The sequence below is a fragment of the Rhipicephalus sanguineus genome, chromosome 1 (assembly GCF_013339695.2).
Source record: "Rhipicephalus sanguineus isolate Rsan-2018 chromosome 1, BIME_Rsan_1.4, whole genome shotgun sequence".
NCBI lineage: Eukaryota > Metazoa > Arthropoda > Arachnida > Ixodida > Ixodidae > Rhipicephalus > Rhipicephalus sanguineus.
In genome coordinates this window covers 256,349,444-256,366,637 of record NC_051176.1, presented here as the reverse complement: position 1 = coordinate 256,366,637, position 17,194 = coordinate 256,349,444, and the positions used below count along the sequence as shown (strand labels likewise).

At 45.8% G+C, this 17,194-nt stretch overlaps 1 protein-coding gene and 1 long non-coding RNA gene across 3 annotated transcripts in view; one reads left to right on the top strand and one right to left on the bottom strand.

Moving 5' to 3' along the window:
• The window catches only part of LOC119378497 (calbindin-32), a 194,508-nt gene that overhangs the window by 147,728 nt on the left and 29,586 nt on the right, over nucleotides 1–17,194 (top strand). For both annotated transcript variants that reach the window (XM_037647614.2, XM_037647620.2), the window contains exon 3: nucleotides 2,856–2,945. In XM_037647614.2, the coding sequence (XP_037503542.1) occupies nucleotides 2,856–2,945 (90 nt within the window). The remainder of the gene's footprint in view (nucleotides 1–2,855; nucleotides 2,946–17,194) is intronic.
• Nucleotides 10,508–17,194, bottom strand: part of LOC119378516 (uncharacterized) — a 40,521-nt gene continuing 33,834 nt past the window's right edge. Inside the window, exon 4 of the long non-coding RNA XR_005181011.2 lies at nucleotides 10,508–10,612. This is a non-coding gene — a long non-coding RNA (uncharacterized LOC119378516). The remainder of the gene's footprint in view (nucleotides 10,613–17,194) is intronic.

Here is a 17,194-nt window from a genome sequence, read left to right as displayed (position 1 = left end):
ATCTGGCGATATAACAAAGCATTTCTATTAAACTTTCTTATTTGAGATTTTAGGCGTAGCATTGTGCTGCTTATTCGCAGGCGATCATTTTCGAGGACTAACAATTAATTAACTTGTTCCCGAAAAAAAGAGTGTGCCCGTTACTTTAAAAAAGTATACATGGGATTCAAACTGCCTCATTACGCGCTTTTAAGAATGGACTCTGTCCATAGTTTGAACAACAATGTGGTCATGTTTTGTTTAATCTTTTGTTTTCATTCTCTAGCTTATTTATCTGGCCCACTTCCAAATGACTTTCAACAATGGTACACAATAATGCGCAGTTCTGGATCATTACCACAACATTGTCATCCAGTCACACCAGCAGAATAAGTACGCGACGCGCCAGATTGGAAATTTAAGCGGGTAGGTGCTGTTTTTAACGGCAAGCATCTGACCAGATAGGCAATAAAATTAATACAAATCATGTTTTGTTTATTAGTATTAAACTTCAAATGTACAACGCAAATAGACATTATGCTCATTAGAAACGTTAATAAGATAATTCTATTAGTTTGCAGGCCTATCACTGTAACCGGTTGTGCAGCATGAATCTGCCATCTATATACCGCCACCAACGATATGTTTGGGATTTGGAAAGAACTTAAGGGTCTTATATAAGCAATGCATGACATCATTATTAATTAAGCTGTAGGGTATATTATTAAGCATAACAGGACGTAAGAAAAGTTGAATGTTATTGTGATTTGTTACGTGGAATTAGTGTGCGCAATGTGTCGGAAAAATGCCTGGGCCTGTAAAGCGTGCTTTGTAAACGCTGACCCTTATAGAGGATAAGCCTAACGCGCGTACAATCTAAGAGGAGGTTGAAAATTGATGGTGACAAAAAAATGTTTGTTCAAAGCTCAAAAATATTGCACAACACAGTAATGTGTAAGACGCAACAGTGTAATTTTGTAGCGTTTGTAGCTTTCTTTTTTCAAGGTTGAACCCAGTTCTTAGAGATCACCTAATACAGAAAGCTCGTACTGTCTTTACAGGTAAGTTTCTCGGAGGGGCGGTAAATAACAAACTTTATATATTATAATCTTCAAGCAGCTAATTAATAAGATTCGCCAAACGTTATTTTCATTATCGACTTTAGGGCGCATCTTCCAACTGCGAAGCTGAAGTTCACAGGAGGAAGACGAGCTTTCTTTTTTGCCGAACGCTGAATTTTCAAGCTCCCGACTGCATCGCTTTTAGTTTGGCTTTCGCGAAAGCAAAACCGTTGGCCATCACCGGCATTTTATTGTGTAAGGCCAGCCCCGCACAGGTCCTCCTGACGTGGCAGCGTCCGCGTTGGCCGCCTTCAGGAAGCGAAACGGCGACAAAGGGAGCCCACACACGAATGACACCATGATCTACTTCTGTGACAGTGATGAATCGCCTGGCGCCAGCTTTGAAGTTGTAATGAGCTGCAGGGCGAAGAGGAAACAGCTGAGCGTGTCATCCCGTTAAACAGAACCCGCCGCAAGGGCGACTCGAACCCCTGAGTCATTCACCATTCCTTTAGTGCCAGTACACGCCGCATGTAAGATCAGGCACTTCAAGAGGCAAAATGTGTCAGTCTATCTTGAGGCGCTGGTTCCAAATTAAATAAAGGACATGAGATTCAACACCCGTAGCAACATCTTGGCTATAGACGTTGAACATATGGCCGTGGGAGAGACCTTGCGCCAGGTCACCGAACTCGATGGCATGCAAGTCCACCCCTATGTTCCGTCTTGCAAGAAATCTACTACCGGTGTCATCTAGACATCGACTTTACCACTTCAAACGTTGATTTGCCTGTACTTATAAAGCAGCTAAAAATTAAGCTGTTGTTACACGTTTCTGGCATTTCCAAATCGTTTTGTGTGAAGGTGATGTTCAGAGGCGAACCTTTTTTATCGCACGTAAAGGTGGCACATTTTCGCCATGTGGTTTGTCCCTTCGTACCAAAGCCGCTCCAGTGCTGGAAATGCATGAACATGGTACATGCGAGCAGTGTAGGCAGTACCGTAACGACGTGTCCCCGCTGCTCCGCCCATCACACAACTCATCGCTAGAAAGCTACCAATCTGAAGTGCCCTAACTCTTTTAGACGTCATGATGCCTCTTCGAAGGAGTGCCCCCTCATTTGAGGAGAAATGGCTACACTAAAGCAGATGGTAAGGAACCACTCGTCTCACCGATCAGAGCACGTGCGGCGTGTCATGCAAATAGTGTCCGCTGCGTCATATAAACTACCTGGGAAAGCTGAAATGCAGTCTCTGCAGTGTATTAAAGAACTGGTCAAATTTTCACCGAAATTTACCGAAAAAGCGTTCGCTAAATTCTTAAATCTATTTGGGCTTCTTAAACCTTTTACTTAGCTCTCATAGAATGTGCGAAAATAAGTCAGCCAAAGCAAGAAATATCCCAGGCACGTCTATTTCTCTGTGCAATTAATCGCTGAATGTCGCATAGATATCTACACATTCAATGTACATGTATTTCTCGAGCAATATAGTGTTCCTAGTAAAAGTCGTTTACATGGCAGTAGTATGGTTGGTCAGCACATATGTATACGTTCTATCTCATCTCGCAATACAATATAGAAAAATCAAGTACCTATATCCAACTTCACCTTAAGTAGTTTTGCTTGAATACAGTAAAAAAAACAAAGAAGAAAAGCCTACCGCGTTAGCACTTGCCCTTTATCCGCAACGAAAACGGAAGAAGATAAAGTCGCACAGCTTCAGTATTATCTTCGAACTAACACCGTGTTCTACAAAAGTTCTACAGAATGTTCTACTGCGGTTTCCGACGTTCTCCATCTTTCTCTGTTCCAGGTTGTGTCAGAGTCCATGCTGGAAGAGCTCAAGGAGTGCTTCATGGAAGCGTACGACGACAATAAGGACGGAAAGATTGAAATCCGCGAGGTAAGCTTGAGACACTACTTTATCGGTTTTGTGACTCGGCGGTTTTACAGAATTGGGCGTTGTACACATTACGTTGTAAGAGAAAAATCGATATAAATATATTTGCAGGTAATTTACGAGGTATAAAGTAACGGTCAAGATCCCATAATAAAAATGTTTGTAACCGTTTCCGCAGTGACTAACGCTCCCGGAATTACGATAGTAAACAGCACTATGTCAATATTATGTTCAGCAGAATAGCATAGCAGCATGCTGCATATTTTGCATGCCGTAGTCTCTCTTTGTGCGCGTGTGCGCACAATGATTATTTAAATAATATTCAAACGCGCAGGAGCACGAGTACATACAGAGCAGAGAGCAGTACACGGTGCAAAGAAAGAAAGAAAGAAAGAAAGAAAGAAAGAAAGAAAGAAAGAAAGAAAGAAAGAAAGAAAGAAAGAAAGAAAGAAAGAAAGAAAGAAAGAAAGAAAGAAAGAAAGAAAGAAAGAAAGAAAGAAAGAAAGAAAGAAAGAAAGAAAGAAAGAAAGAAAGAAAGAAAGAAAGAAAGAAAGAAAGAAAGAAAGAAAGAAAGAAAGAAAGAAAGAAAGAAAGAAAAGAATTCAATCATACTTAAAGTGCACCGCAGCTATCTTTATCAGAGTCAAAATTAACGCAAATCTAGCATGAATTCACTGCCGGGATAGTTGGTTCATGATCACACAGAAGATGAGGCAAGGTACGAAAGCGCATAAAGTAATTTTAAAGTTTGTCGTTCTTTTATTCATATTTGAGCTCGCCTTATAAAAGAAATATCGTACGAGCATCAATTTATTCTGGCTATGTCCTGTACCTTCGTTGCCCGAGATAATTTGAGAAGAATTATTTGAACTGAAATGTGTGCAAACATTTTGCGAGACACAGATTATCGCAGTTCACCGTCTGAGTTTATTTTATTTACTTCAAGTACCGCGCATCCTAAGGCCAAACGTTTTGGAAGCGTGGTACAGATCATACTCGTCCATTGGGTGCTAAGAACAAACCATACGTGAAGTAAAGCCATTCAGTGAAAACAATAATACCGGGATGAAACGCATTAAACTACAGCAGCAAATCGATTACACTGTCACTGTAGGAGGCAAAGTCAGCACGTTAATAAAAAGATTTAATCAACCATTTGCTATCGGCAACGTGCACATTGTGCTTTAAGCAAAAACGAAGATGTAGACCGCGCTTTTGTGCAGAACACGGTATTGCTATAACAATTTGATTATGATATGAAAGACGAGAGACGAGTATCCAAATTAATTAAAAATCTCGCCTTCTGCCCCTCAACGAACTTCGGCATATTTGCGGCACGCGCTCGAGCATTATGTGCGGCATTCGTGCTCAGAACGCAACGGGATCCACATGGTTCCAACTCCGAGAGCAAACCGCAGCGCGGGAATTCGTTCCGCGCCGTATATTCGATTCCGCCGAGGCATTACGTGCAACAAGTAAGATCGGCGGTTTGTTTAAGAGAAACCGCAACCAGCGTACGTGACCGTGCGCGCTTCGCAGCCCCCTCGAAATGTCGGCCTGTGATGACTGCTGGACGTCATGGTCACGCGCGTCTGCGGGAACCGTGTTGCAGCTCCCTGGGCTGTTTTCGCTGTTCATCTTTTATTGAACCTGCACGCAAGTGCATGCAGTATTTCTGTGTGGTATTTCTTTTATATATATATATATATATATATATATATATATATATATATATATATATATATATATATATCTGGTTAACCTTCGCACTAATCCGTTAGTTTAATCAAGGATAAAGTTGTATATATCTCAAAGCGAACCTCAAAGTAGCCTGGCTGTCTCGATAAGCGACGGGACATTGTGTCATCGTTGGTAACGACCTCGCTGACGATGCCACCCCGCCCTCCCGTGAGGAAACCCGTACAGTTCGTCTTGTCGAGAATATACGCGGCGAGGGGCCTTCGTTTACTTGCTTACGCAAAGACGCAAACTTTGTGGAGCAACCCAAGTGTCTCGAACTGTCACGCCCGTAAATTCAACCCATCGATAAAGCTCCGTCGCACCTCACCCGCCGTGACGCAACATTACTGTGCCACCTCTCGTGAGGAGTGGCTGTGAGGAAAGCATGCGCTTTTATTGCGATAGCAATTATATGGACAGTCTCTGCTGAATTTTGCCGTCGCCGTCGCCGCCGTCATGCACCATATATGTATAAGTATGTATATATATATATAAAAGCCCCAAAGAAAAATAATTCAGAAAAATGCTTCCGAAGCGCGGAATCGAACCAGGGACCTCTTGCTCCGCAGCGAGTGGCACTAGCCACTACGCCACGAAACGCAGATCCTCCACGTAGCTAACGGCGAGCGTTATATACACACCCTTTAGCCCTGGATGGACTCAGAGACGGCAGGCGCTTATAAGCGTTTCTTCATTACCAGCGAGATGGCGCGAGGAGCGCGTCGGCGAGCTCGCTCGCTTCTTATGCATGCGCAGGGAGAGCCTTGCCCTTCCGCCAGGGGCGTAGCCAAGGGGGGGGGGGGGTTCAACCCCCCCCCCCCCCGAAATTTTTCAATTTTGCTTGCTCATAATACACGCACACATACAAACGCACGCACGAACATAAAGTATGGTTGACCCCCCCCCCGAAAAAAATTTCTGGCTACGCCCCTGCCTTCCGCTGTCTGCTCGCGCGGTTTTCTCGTGCGGAGGGGAAGAGGGATGTTTCACGCTTTCACCGTGATGTCCGCGCTCATGTTACGGAGCGTACGAAAGTCACTCGAGCTCAAGGGACGCCGCTAAACGAACAAACAGAAGATGAGCGCGAACTATCAAGTGTCACAGCTCGACACTTGAAGCACGCTAGTTTCCTTCGCTGCTTCGGCCGCCTTTGCAACAGGAGCGCTGTTCAAACTGAGTATCCATTGGCGAGCCTCACTTCGTATAGCATTAGTTTCTTGCTATCGCATTCATTGCTTCGCCCTTGCGGCGAAACTGTGACTTTTTTGTACTTGAATGGCAGACACCTCTGTCGTTTCATCGCCGAACATGATGTTCTTCGAACTGTGTTAAACTAAGTAGACCAGAAACCATTTTCAGAGCAAAAGATCCTTGGACCATGGACATAGGCGACGCGGGATTCCTAAGCGACGCGGGCATTGCTACAGTTTCTAAGATCGACCGGACGCCTTAGCGATCGATTGTAGGCCAGTCACACATGTTCCACCCGGACAGCGCTTTCCTGCCTCTCATTTCTTTTCATTCCTCAATTGCTTTCTCCCCGGAGTAGGGTAGCAAACCGGATGCGAGTCTGGAGGACCTCCCAGCCTCTCCTTCCCTTTCCTCCTCCTCTTTTAGCGATCTCGAATAACGCCGTTTTTACTTCTTTCGTCTTCCAGCCCTTCTAAGTGAACTTTTCATGCTGATTTCCTTTTCAAAGTGACTGCACTCGACATTTGTGAAAAATGGCGCCTTTCGTGTATAGCCAATATATGAGAACAGCACTGACCTGTTTCGTCCACAGCACACCGTGTCGTCGTGCGTCATGTCACAACAGCAATAGCAACAACAAAAAACCGCGGCGGCCGCATTTTCGATGAAGGCGGAAATGCTTGAGGCCCGTGTACTTAGGTTTAGGTGCACGTTAAAGAACACCAGATGGTCACAGTCTCCGGAGCCCTCCACTACGGCGTCTCTCATAATCAAATCGTGGTTTTGGGACGTTAAACCCCAACAGTTATAACAACAAAAAAGCGACCAGCATGCTCAGCGTTCGAGCGAGTGTTCCAGAAAGAAATCGCTGAGCACATTAAGGTTTTCACTTGCGCGAGGGGTGCGGGTGGCCGCGCCGTACCGTCGATAAAACAGCTTTCACGCTTCATGCGGGCACATGACGGGCTGCAAAGCTGCCCCGCAGCTTGATCACGTCACAGACGCGGGTTGTGCTACGTGCGGGCATCGACAAAGCAGAAGGGTGATTTAGAACAGGATTGTTTTTGTTGTTGTTTTTTCACTTGTTTTCGCAATACGAACAACCGCGTCAGCATTTCAATGTAACTGAGGAACGCTAGTGTGGCAGAATGGCCTGAAACGACCGTCTATGTAACTGTACAATTTGACAATCAACATAACACTTCTTAGTTGACGACGCACTAATGCGAAGAACTTCAAATATCGTACCACAAACCATGTAGGTTTCCAGGGCATTGCAAATGTGTTCTGCGGAATCCCGCGAGGTGATAGAAGGGTTATGAAAGGGATAATTGACTAATTGATTTTCCTTGTGGCTGCGTACTACAAACGGGTGGTTGCCAATTATCCCTTTCAGATTTTCAGGACATACCAATGTGTGACATTACCACATTGTAAGATGCTCAAATGGCCCGGGAATCTACGCAATTTGTGCGAAATAGAACTTGACGAAAATGTTGCAGTCTGTCTCTACAGTCTAGAACCGTTAATCAATTTTGATACCTACCTTTGTTCGTCGGTTATAATTATTTTGCATATTTCTTATGCAAAAGAATTGCTAAATGGTGGCGCCACGTGCACATGTCCTTAAATCCTGGGAATGGGGAAGAAACTCGTTTGGAGCACACCTAGCATTTTTTTATGTTTGAAATATTTCTTAATAGATGGTCGTTAGCAGAAGCTGTACGGTAGCTTTGTCTCCAGCCAAGGCCTAAAAAAATGGATCTTCACTAATACTTAAAACACACACGTACAAGCAGTCCATTTGCGTCAATCGGAGAAGGGGGGGGGGGTATTTGGCTCGGGCAAAGGGATGCAGCCCCGCTCCTTCTTCAAATGCGCTCACTTCGGCAATGCTGCACTTAACGAAGCAGAAATCGAGAGTGATAGGCGAAATCGAAAAATACGGAAGCACAGAACAGGTGACAAAAATTCAATTAAATTTCAGGCTCGCGTTAAGGTGCCTTGAATGCGCTGCTTCGTTACCTCTTAATGCAGTCCATGCGCAGGTAAACACATCCTAGTACGCAAATTATTCTCGTTGCACCAACCTTTCTTTCCTTCGTATTGATTTGCAGAAGTAAGCGCTGTACAGTTGCGTGTATATACGCACGAGCGCAAAAGAATAACGAATACATCATATTCGCATAATGAAACCCACCGTGCAGGTAATTAACATTTCTCTCGTAAGTTCCCTTTTCAGCTGTGTCAGGAACATCCCATAAGCAGCACTCAAATTTCACTCAAGGCCATGGGCTGATGCTGTGCTCAGGTTTCTCGAGAACTGAAAATACCACTTGCGGCGACGCGGAGAAGTAATTTGTTTATTGCGAAAGCGTCGCGTAAAATTGGCTCGTCGCAACACCGCCCGGAGCGAAAGTCACTGTCTCGGGCAAGAGCTCGTTTTCCATCTTTGCCGTGCACTTTTCGTTTTGCCCCGTGCGAACGCGAAATTACGCAACGCTCGTTAGTGAACCATAAAGGGAGCCGCAAGGGATTGGTGTAGACAATAATAGAACAGCGCTTGCTCTCCTTCGGGGGATTCGTGTTACTGGAAACAGCGTCTCTGCTAGGAAATCACTGTCGATATAGTTAGCGACGCTCGGCGTTCTGCCTGTGCCGCCAGACACTTTTCTTTGAAGCTATTATTTTTTTTTGTGACGATGTAGCTTCGTCTGGTCAAATAAATGAAGCGAGTATGAGGATAACTATACTAAAATACTCCGTTGGCTGTTAAAGGCGACACAGTTAACATAGTAATAAGTTTACGTTTATGCGCTCACGCTTGCGTCTACGTTAAATCCCTCCTCTTGGGCTCCGAAGTCAGGAACTGTCCTCCAAGTTGTTGTTTTTTTTCTGTTTTTTTTTTATTTCCACCGTAGAATTTATGGAGGCTCGTTCGTTCGGTCTCATGGTTTTATAGTACTCACAGTTTTTCAAAGACCTTGTCCTTCTACTTACATCTACTTGTCTACGCCGCCTCGACGTGACATTAACTGAATAAACACTTGCAAGTCTAGCTGCCCGCATCCGAAGTGCAAAAAGCAACGCTTCTGCGTAACGCCACTCCAGCCACCTCGGCGGGAGTCCCGGTACGTACTCCTCATCACGCGCATCATTCAGAACGCCACAGCGGGCGCCACTCTACTGCGGAAGCAGCGCGATGCGGGCGTCGCCTAAAACGCGGCGACCTCGCGCCGGCTCAGCGAAATGACTGCAAGGTTGCTGCGTCAAGGAGAACCGAGTCATTTTAACGCCTAAGACGCGCCCGGCCAGAAAGAGCGGTGCACCACTGCTGGCGGCAACGCGTTTGGTGAGCGCTATATGGAGCCACACGCGGCGGAATGACCAAGCGCGGCTGCCCTCTCGAAATAATTAAGCGAAAATCTGCGAAAGCCGCGTGCCGCGCCGTGCCCCGGCTACCGAAAATGCGCCCGTGTGTGTGCGCGCTGCGCTCCAGGATAGTTTGTATACGGAGAAGAGGGCTTCGTTAAGCGCTGGCCGAGCTCTTTAATGCCTGCATATGATTCCGCGCTAACGCGTTCCCGTGCATCATCGACATTCGTTCGCGATGGACTCGCCGCGTCGAAATTTGCTGCTGTTAAATTCTGGTGGCATGAACTAGATTGAACGGAATTGTTTAGTGATCACATTTTAAGCGCCATAGAATCCGCATCGTCGAAAAGGTTTTTCCCGCTGCGAGTGTGTTTTTCATAACCCTTCTGCTACTCTGTGAAAGGAAAAGACTGTCAGTAACCTTGACGCATGGCGCCCCTGTGCGACTTGTATCATCATTCTTCCTTGGGGCTCATACGCGGTCCGCATATTTTCCTTCTCCTTTTCGTTGTAATCCTATGCGAATGAAGACATCAGAGTTTGAAAGTTGTGCCATCAGAACGCGCTCGTGTGTCGAAAGAGGCGGCGTCAAAAGGGAGTCGCTCCCCGGTCTGTCTCGCGAACCTGGCTAGAGATATTGTGCAATGCTCTTCCAGCATTTAACAGCAGTCTGCTGGATATCAGTCTCCATTGTTGTTCCCTCGCGCGGGACGCACTCGGATCTGTTGGCACCACGAGGAAACTACGCAAGCGTCCTTTTTTCAGGGGTGCGGTCTCCGATTGCCATACCGTATACCTGCCCTACCCCCTCACACACACACACAGACCAGGCACGAAATATGCGACTTTAGCGCACGCGCTGGAGTGCAAACGCCGGCAATGTGTCGCAGGAAGGAGGAGGAGGAGGGTACGAGGCGGGAAGCGAGCTCTCTGAATTGCGAGGTGGTGTGTGGAGCCGGCCAATGAAAATGGAAGGCGCACTTCTGGTCTGCTTTATGGGATAGGATAAGCCGGACCGGCGGCCCTAGCAGGAGTTATGTGCCCGCGAAATAACCAAAGCGCGCTGGAATTCTCCAACTTCGCCTATCGTTCGCCGGCCGCTCTCGTGCGACGTCCCTTTTACCCGGCGCACCTTATCGTTCTTACTTCCAGGCAGCCGCCCTTTGTGCCCAGTCCAAGTCGCTGTCATCGGAGCAGCCCAGTGGCCCCTGACCGAAAGGGGGATACATCACCGCATGTCTCGGCTGCCTTTGCTTTCACGGTTGCGCATCCTTTTTCCTTCCGTTTCGTTATTTTCACGGCAGTAAGAAGAACAAGATCGAAGTGCTTTTATTGTCCGTCTCTTTTTTCTAGTCCGTCCGTATCTGGAAAAAAAGGGGGGGGGGGAGTCAGGCTGAGGTCAGCGACGTTCGCAGTAAGCCCCTCCGATGTTGGAATTGCGACTGACCTGCTTGCGCAACAAAGCTGGCGCTTCTGCAGAAACCGTGCCTCAGCTCGGGAGCATTGTGATGACGAAACTGGAAAGCGCTTTGAATAAAACTCGGGAAATGAGCAGGCGCTTCAAGGCTGGGTGCCCTCGGCAATCGCTCTAGCATGGTGACTCTGGGGACGAGCGAAGCGCCGCCGAAGTTTCAGCGTTAGTTTTACAAGAAAATACACTGCTGAAAGTTGCATGTCGTTCTGCCAGTCTTTTTTTTTCCTTCATTGTTTTTAGTGACAACGTACGTTGCTCATTTCTTTTTCTTCCGGTGTTCACTGACCCTGAGAAAACGCCGCACCTTTGCAAAGCTAGCTAGCTTTGGGCTTACCTGCGTCGCAGAAACTAGCTTCTAGATTAAACGAACTTTGTTTACTGCACACAAACTTTTTGAAATCTCCCGAAGGCGAGTATAATGAAGGGGAAAATGAGATGCTCCTTCTGCTGCAATGATGATTATGATTTAGAAGATTTTATGGCGCAATAGCCATGGATGTCCAAAGAGCACCAATTAAGCCTCGTAAGGTAAGTGGACTCGAACGAGTTTTTATGTATGCTCACGTTCGTTTCATATTCAATCCGTTTTCGTTTAAAAAAAGAACGACAAACAGCTACGAAAGGTGTTTGGGTAACGGAAAGTTGTGAAATACATAGGGCAGCGGGGAACTTAACCGCGATAAAAAAAAAAACGGTTGTCCTAAACTCGCAGATAGAAAAAACAACCACATCTATAACATGAATAACGAGATAACAAATCAAATGAAACTGAAACTAACCACGATAATGCTATTAAAAAATGGCAGAAAGCTAAAGAGAAATAAGCTAAAGAAAGGTAATTAGACTACAGGAATAAAACAAGCACGTGCAGATAGTAGGAACATAAACTTCCGGGAATGATTAAAAAACCTAAAAATACACATTTCAAATAAATTAACAAGACACACTGACTACCGCTCACGCGTAGTTCATCAAATCACTGCGAAAAAAAAATCTCATAGAGCCTTGAGAGCCAATATCTTTTCGGACACTACAAGGCACTTTCTGCAAAGCGCCTACCTAAACTCTACAGATTACTCCAAGAGTCCCTCACTGCATTTCATGCTGTGGACACTTATTTACGGGACCGATAACCAATTTTTATGGTACCTATTTTCTTTAGCGCAACGGAAAGCTTACCGGCCTGCATGGAGTTTCCTAATAATACACTAGAGGGAACTCTGGCGCTAGTGTCTATGGGAGCTGCAACGCAAGGCGCTTCAGCCAGCATATAGGAATGACGGTACAGTACACAGATTTGTCTAAGCTTCGTACTTTCGGCTCCGTTTGGCTCTGTTTGGCACCGTGTGGCCTGTAGCCGCTGTGCTGCAAGGCGAAGTTGAGCAAACGTTCAGCAGTTCCATTTAACCACCTTGACCTTTTTATGCTCACCAATTGAATTCGGGTCACGAAGTTCACAACGGCCCATTCTTTTATCCGAAACGAACGCCAAAACACCGCAATAAACAAAGCCACAAGTGCGGTCAAAGCCGTAAGCACGAAGATTTGCAAAATCCGTGTACTACCCATCATTCCCATGGTGGCTGAACGATCGCAGTGCCAGAGTTCCCTCTAGTAAATGTGTTAGGAAACTCTGTGCCGGCCAGAGTGTCTAATCACGGAATGGTAACGTGGAAAACGCCATGAAACATTTGTAATCAGAACTGTTCTGTCTGCGGCGAATATAAAGTCGTGCACACACGTGACAACACATACTAAAAACAGTGAGAGCGAGAGCGGTCCGTGTTCGAGCGCGGCGGTTTACTGCGCATGCGTGCACTCCGAGCGCATGCGCCGCGGCTTGGTATGTTCCACTGGCTGCCGCGAAGGCAGCGCCGGTCCTCACCGCGCAACTCCTTTTACCTCGTCAGCATGCACAGAGTAGAACGGGGATAGATAATAATATACACACTCTAATCTTGAGGACTAATTATGGCGCACATGACAGCATCAGTCTACGCGACTACGTACAGCAAAGTGATCGACTCCATAATCCAGCTTCAAGGCTCTTCCGCTAGGCTGCGCGATATACCGGTTTATTGTTACTTTTAAACACGATCTAAAAATATAAATCCTACACACAACGCAAAAATGATGCCGGAATCGGTCACTGTATTTTACGGTCTTTTCATTTCTACCAGAATCTAATCACACATTCTGGCCAGTTGTCGGTCCCTTCAAGGATACAGCGCTTGGAATCACGAGAGATCACATTGTGCTGAAGGGCAGGCACTCAGCTGAAATCCTTTTTATTATGCGATGCAAGAAGTTAGGCGGCGTACAGGCTACCTCGAGGCATAAGTCGAGGATGAGTGCGGCTATGCTGTGCGGATAATAATAATAATAATAATAATAATAATAATAATAATAATAATAATAATAATAATAATAATAATAATAATAATAATAATAATAATAATAGTAGTAGTAGTAGTAGTAGTAGTAGTAGTAGTAGTAATAATAATAATAATAATAATAATAATAATAATAATAATAATAATAATAATAAATTTAGTGCCAGAGACTCGACCGTGTGCAGAAAGGGGAGCACATAAAGACAGAACAAGCGCTCGTCCTATTTCTATGTGGTCTACTTTTCTGTGCGCGTGTTTTTAAAGCTAAATGTATTATTATTAAGGCGAAAGCCTTATATGTTTCACGCGAGCATGACCTTCAGCGAAATGTCGGTGTGTCGTACAAAAAGCTACATGACCGCCCGCGCGACTAGTGGTTCGAGGCGCGCGAGATGCGCGTCGTCTATTCGGCGTTCGTGTGACTAAAAATATAACGAAACCGGCGTTGGCGTGATATAAAGTGCACGGCAAAATAACCACACCGGATAGCTTTCACCTTCGAGTCGTCTAGACGAATGCATAAGGGACCCTGTGAGTTTTCTGTATACGTGCACCGAGTAGGACCACAGCAAGAACTACTATACCACAGAACACGTATATAACCATAAGTGTAGTCACTAGTGTGAGACCGACCTTGAGGTTTATATCCCTGCTTTTTTCTCTCTCTCCTGTTTGTACCTTGGCACGGTCATTAAACCATGTCTTCCTGCATGTTTCTTAGGCTACTGAGGAGGCTCTTAATATATGATGGCGAAAAGACAACCGGTGTCAGGGATTCCGGGCCGCACTTTTACCTGCTCCTTTATTGCCCACTTGTACCAGTGTGGCTCGTAACCTTTGTCGACAACCACAATTGTCCGTGATAGTTACTGTTCCGTACGATAATCAGAAAGAGTCACATTAGAAACAATAATCAGTAAGTGTCTGCGGCACTTTCGTATAAAACGATAAAAACAGCCGTTCGCTTATGTACGTCGTTTTCGGCAGCAAATCTTGCAGCTCTAAAAGTGCGCAGCAGTTCCGCCACTTCAAATGCTGCCAGTCTTATGAGACAACTTACAATCTTTGCGTGTTGGCCATAACTCTCTAACTGGCGACTTCTGCAGACTGTTCTTGCGAGCTAGCGTGCAAAATGGCTCGTTGATGTGGTACCTGCTGCATAACTTCAAAAGTTCGAGCCTTGCATAATTGATGATAGGCTTACGCTATACGCAACCTGTGCTCGTCAACGGGAAGTAGGTTTCAAACTGCAAGTGAAGGCAGCAGCTTTAAGAATGCTCAGGACTAATAGTGACATTCATAGCGGTCTAGGTGCACCTGTGACCGAGGCAACGCTTTTGGCGCTATTCTAAGGGCAGTTCAGCCACCCTCCCTCTCCCGGACTGGCAGTGCAGCGTTGAAACCAGTGAGCATCGCCTTGGCGAAACCTTGGCGACTGCGCGGACTCGTGACTTCGTAACACGCCGCGGGCCGTGTTGCCCGTCCTGAATATTGAAGGAAAGAAACAAGTTTTAGAGGAGACGCTCGTGCAAAAGAGTCGCGTTTTGGTCGCCTTAACCGAAAGTCATTATGCAAATGTCACACCACAGAAGCAGCTTGAAGAGGCAGAATAGAGGACGGGAAGGTGTTCGCGCGAATCTCGAGTGCTTGTCCGACTAGGCACAGCGTCGTCCGGCTGAGCACACGCACCCACACTCGACGCCGGTCAAGTTTGTGTCTGCGTAGTGCTTGATCTTGAGTGCGGCCACGCGATGCCTAACTTGAGTGCACTGCTAGTCAGCTCGGACTCGCGCGGACGGTACCGAGAGTTGACGCTGTACTTGCCTAAGGCATTGCAACGCTGCTGTAGGAAATCCGTTATACGACTAAGGAATTGAGACACGGGCGTTGCATCCTGATGTGTTCGCAAGTGCTTTTAAATGCGAATGCATTTCTTAGTCTAGGGTTGTCCTGCGTCCCTGGCCGGCATGCGCACAGGTGTTATCTCTCCGCGTGCGCTCCTCCTCGCCCCTAGCAACAGCTGCGCCGAGCCTAGCAACCAGAGCAGGTGGTGAGCGGCGGAGGGTAAGGGAGAGGAGGAGCGCGCGGGCGTTTGATGGCGCTCGCATCGCGTAGCAGCGGAGGGTAAGGGAGAGGAGGAGTGTACCCGCTGAGGGCGCTCGCATCGCGGAGCTCACTCGGCGGAGAGAGAGCTCGGGCTCTCCTCCTCTCCGCGCTCGGACCTATATATATCATGCAGGGAGCGCGCGATTTGGTGTCTTGTGAGGGTGATCAACTGGGCGTGTTGGTATCCGTCCGTGTCCACTTCGCGCCTAATATTCCGAATCTTGGTGTCTTGATAGCGATGGAAGTCGGTGAAGTCGAATTTCTCGCGGCAACGATACCACTAGGACGAAGTGTAACACAACGCAACTCGAGCATTACGCCTCTACGTGCACACTCTCGTCTCTATTCATTAATTAATCGCACACTCATCGGGTGCACCCAAATGCATTCGCATTTCCTCACGATCCCCTTCGGGCAGGTGCGGCTTTTTTTGAGGTACACGCCTCAGTTTTTTGCTTTTTGCTCTCACTAACGAAAGACCCACGCTGGGAGAATTCCTGACAGCACCTTCGACCTGTTGAAGAGGACTTCGATACAAATGATTCGCTGAAACAGCGCATCACCATATTGAATTTTTAAAAAACGCGCGCGTACCTGTGCTAGTAAAATCCTTTACTTTTATTTTCTTCTGCCACAAAGCCTGGACACCGTCTGTGCTCCCGCATCCACCCATTGCGGTTACAAATAACTCTAACCGTAGTGCTGTGGAAATGAACTTCCCGAGTAAAAAATCTGGAATCGCATCTGGAATTACCTCTGTGATGCGTTGCATTTTAAAAGGCTTCAAGGCTATATCCTCCCTAGAGAATTTTAGTGCTGACAAAGTACTAAACTACCCTATATCTTTCTGCATAAAAATAGTAAATAAATATGCAGCATTGTGAATGTGTTCTGGAACACGCGCAATCTTCGCTACAAGCGAAAGTCTAGTGAAAGAGGTAGCTTATACGAAGCCAGAAATAAAGCTTGCTTATCTATCTATCTATCTATCTATCTATCTATCTATCTATCTATCTATCTATCTATCTATCTATCTATCTATCTATCTATCTATCTATCTATCTATCTATCTATCTATCTATCTATCTATTTATTTATTTATTTATTTATTTATTTATTTATTTATTTATTTATTTATTTAATCAGTACCTCAAACACACCAAAGGGGTTTTACGTGAGAGGCGGGCACAGGTAAACAATACACACAGTGAAACATACAGTGAGCAAATAGTTCAACGTGAACATTATGGTCGAGGTGATTTGAAAGATGAGGCTTAGACAATGGCTGTGACTGCAAATGCTGCGTAATAGAGCTTGCGCCGCAAAGTCCTCAGCGACTCCTGGCGCGACGAAACGATGGGAAAGCATAGCGCCTGATTTGATGCTGGTAACGCCAGAACGGAAAGAGCAGTCAGAGTAAATTAATCGAACTGCACGAGCTTGAATCAGTTCCATAGTGTTGACAATGTTAATTTGACGTGGGTCCCAAACTGAGCATGCAGATTTCAGTTTAGGCTTGATTAACGTTTCACAGGCCGGTATCTTTATCTAAGGAGGAGATAAATGAAGGTTAAAGCTTAAGAAACACAAGAGGCTCTTAACGTCGTTATAGTCGCGTGTGTTATGTGTGCAGAGACCTCTTAGGCAATACGACAGTTACAATTTCGTAAAAGAGAAACGCCATACGACTAACATGTACCACCAACGTTCTATCGCTTATACACCAGTGGGATATTGAAAATTACCGTTATTTGCATCCAGAGCTAAATGTAATGTTGCATCACAACACATTACACCGACAAAAACTCTATACCGACTGACGTGTGCAAAGCACAGAAATCCAGGTGGCCTTAATGCAAACACTATTACATTGAGAAGAAGATAAGCGGGAAAACAAGAAGTACAGAAAACAAAACACAAAGACGAGGCGTTCGCACTGCTCGTTTTGCACTTGCGTTTATTCACTTTTATTT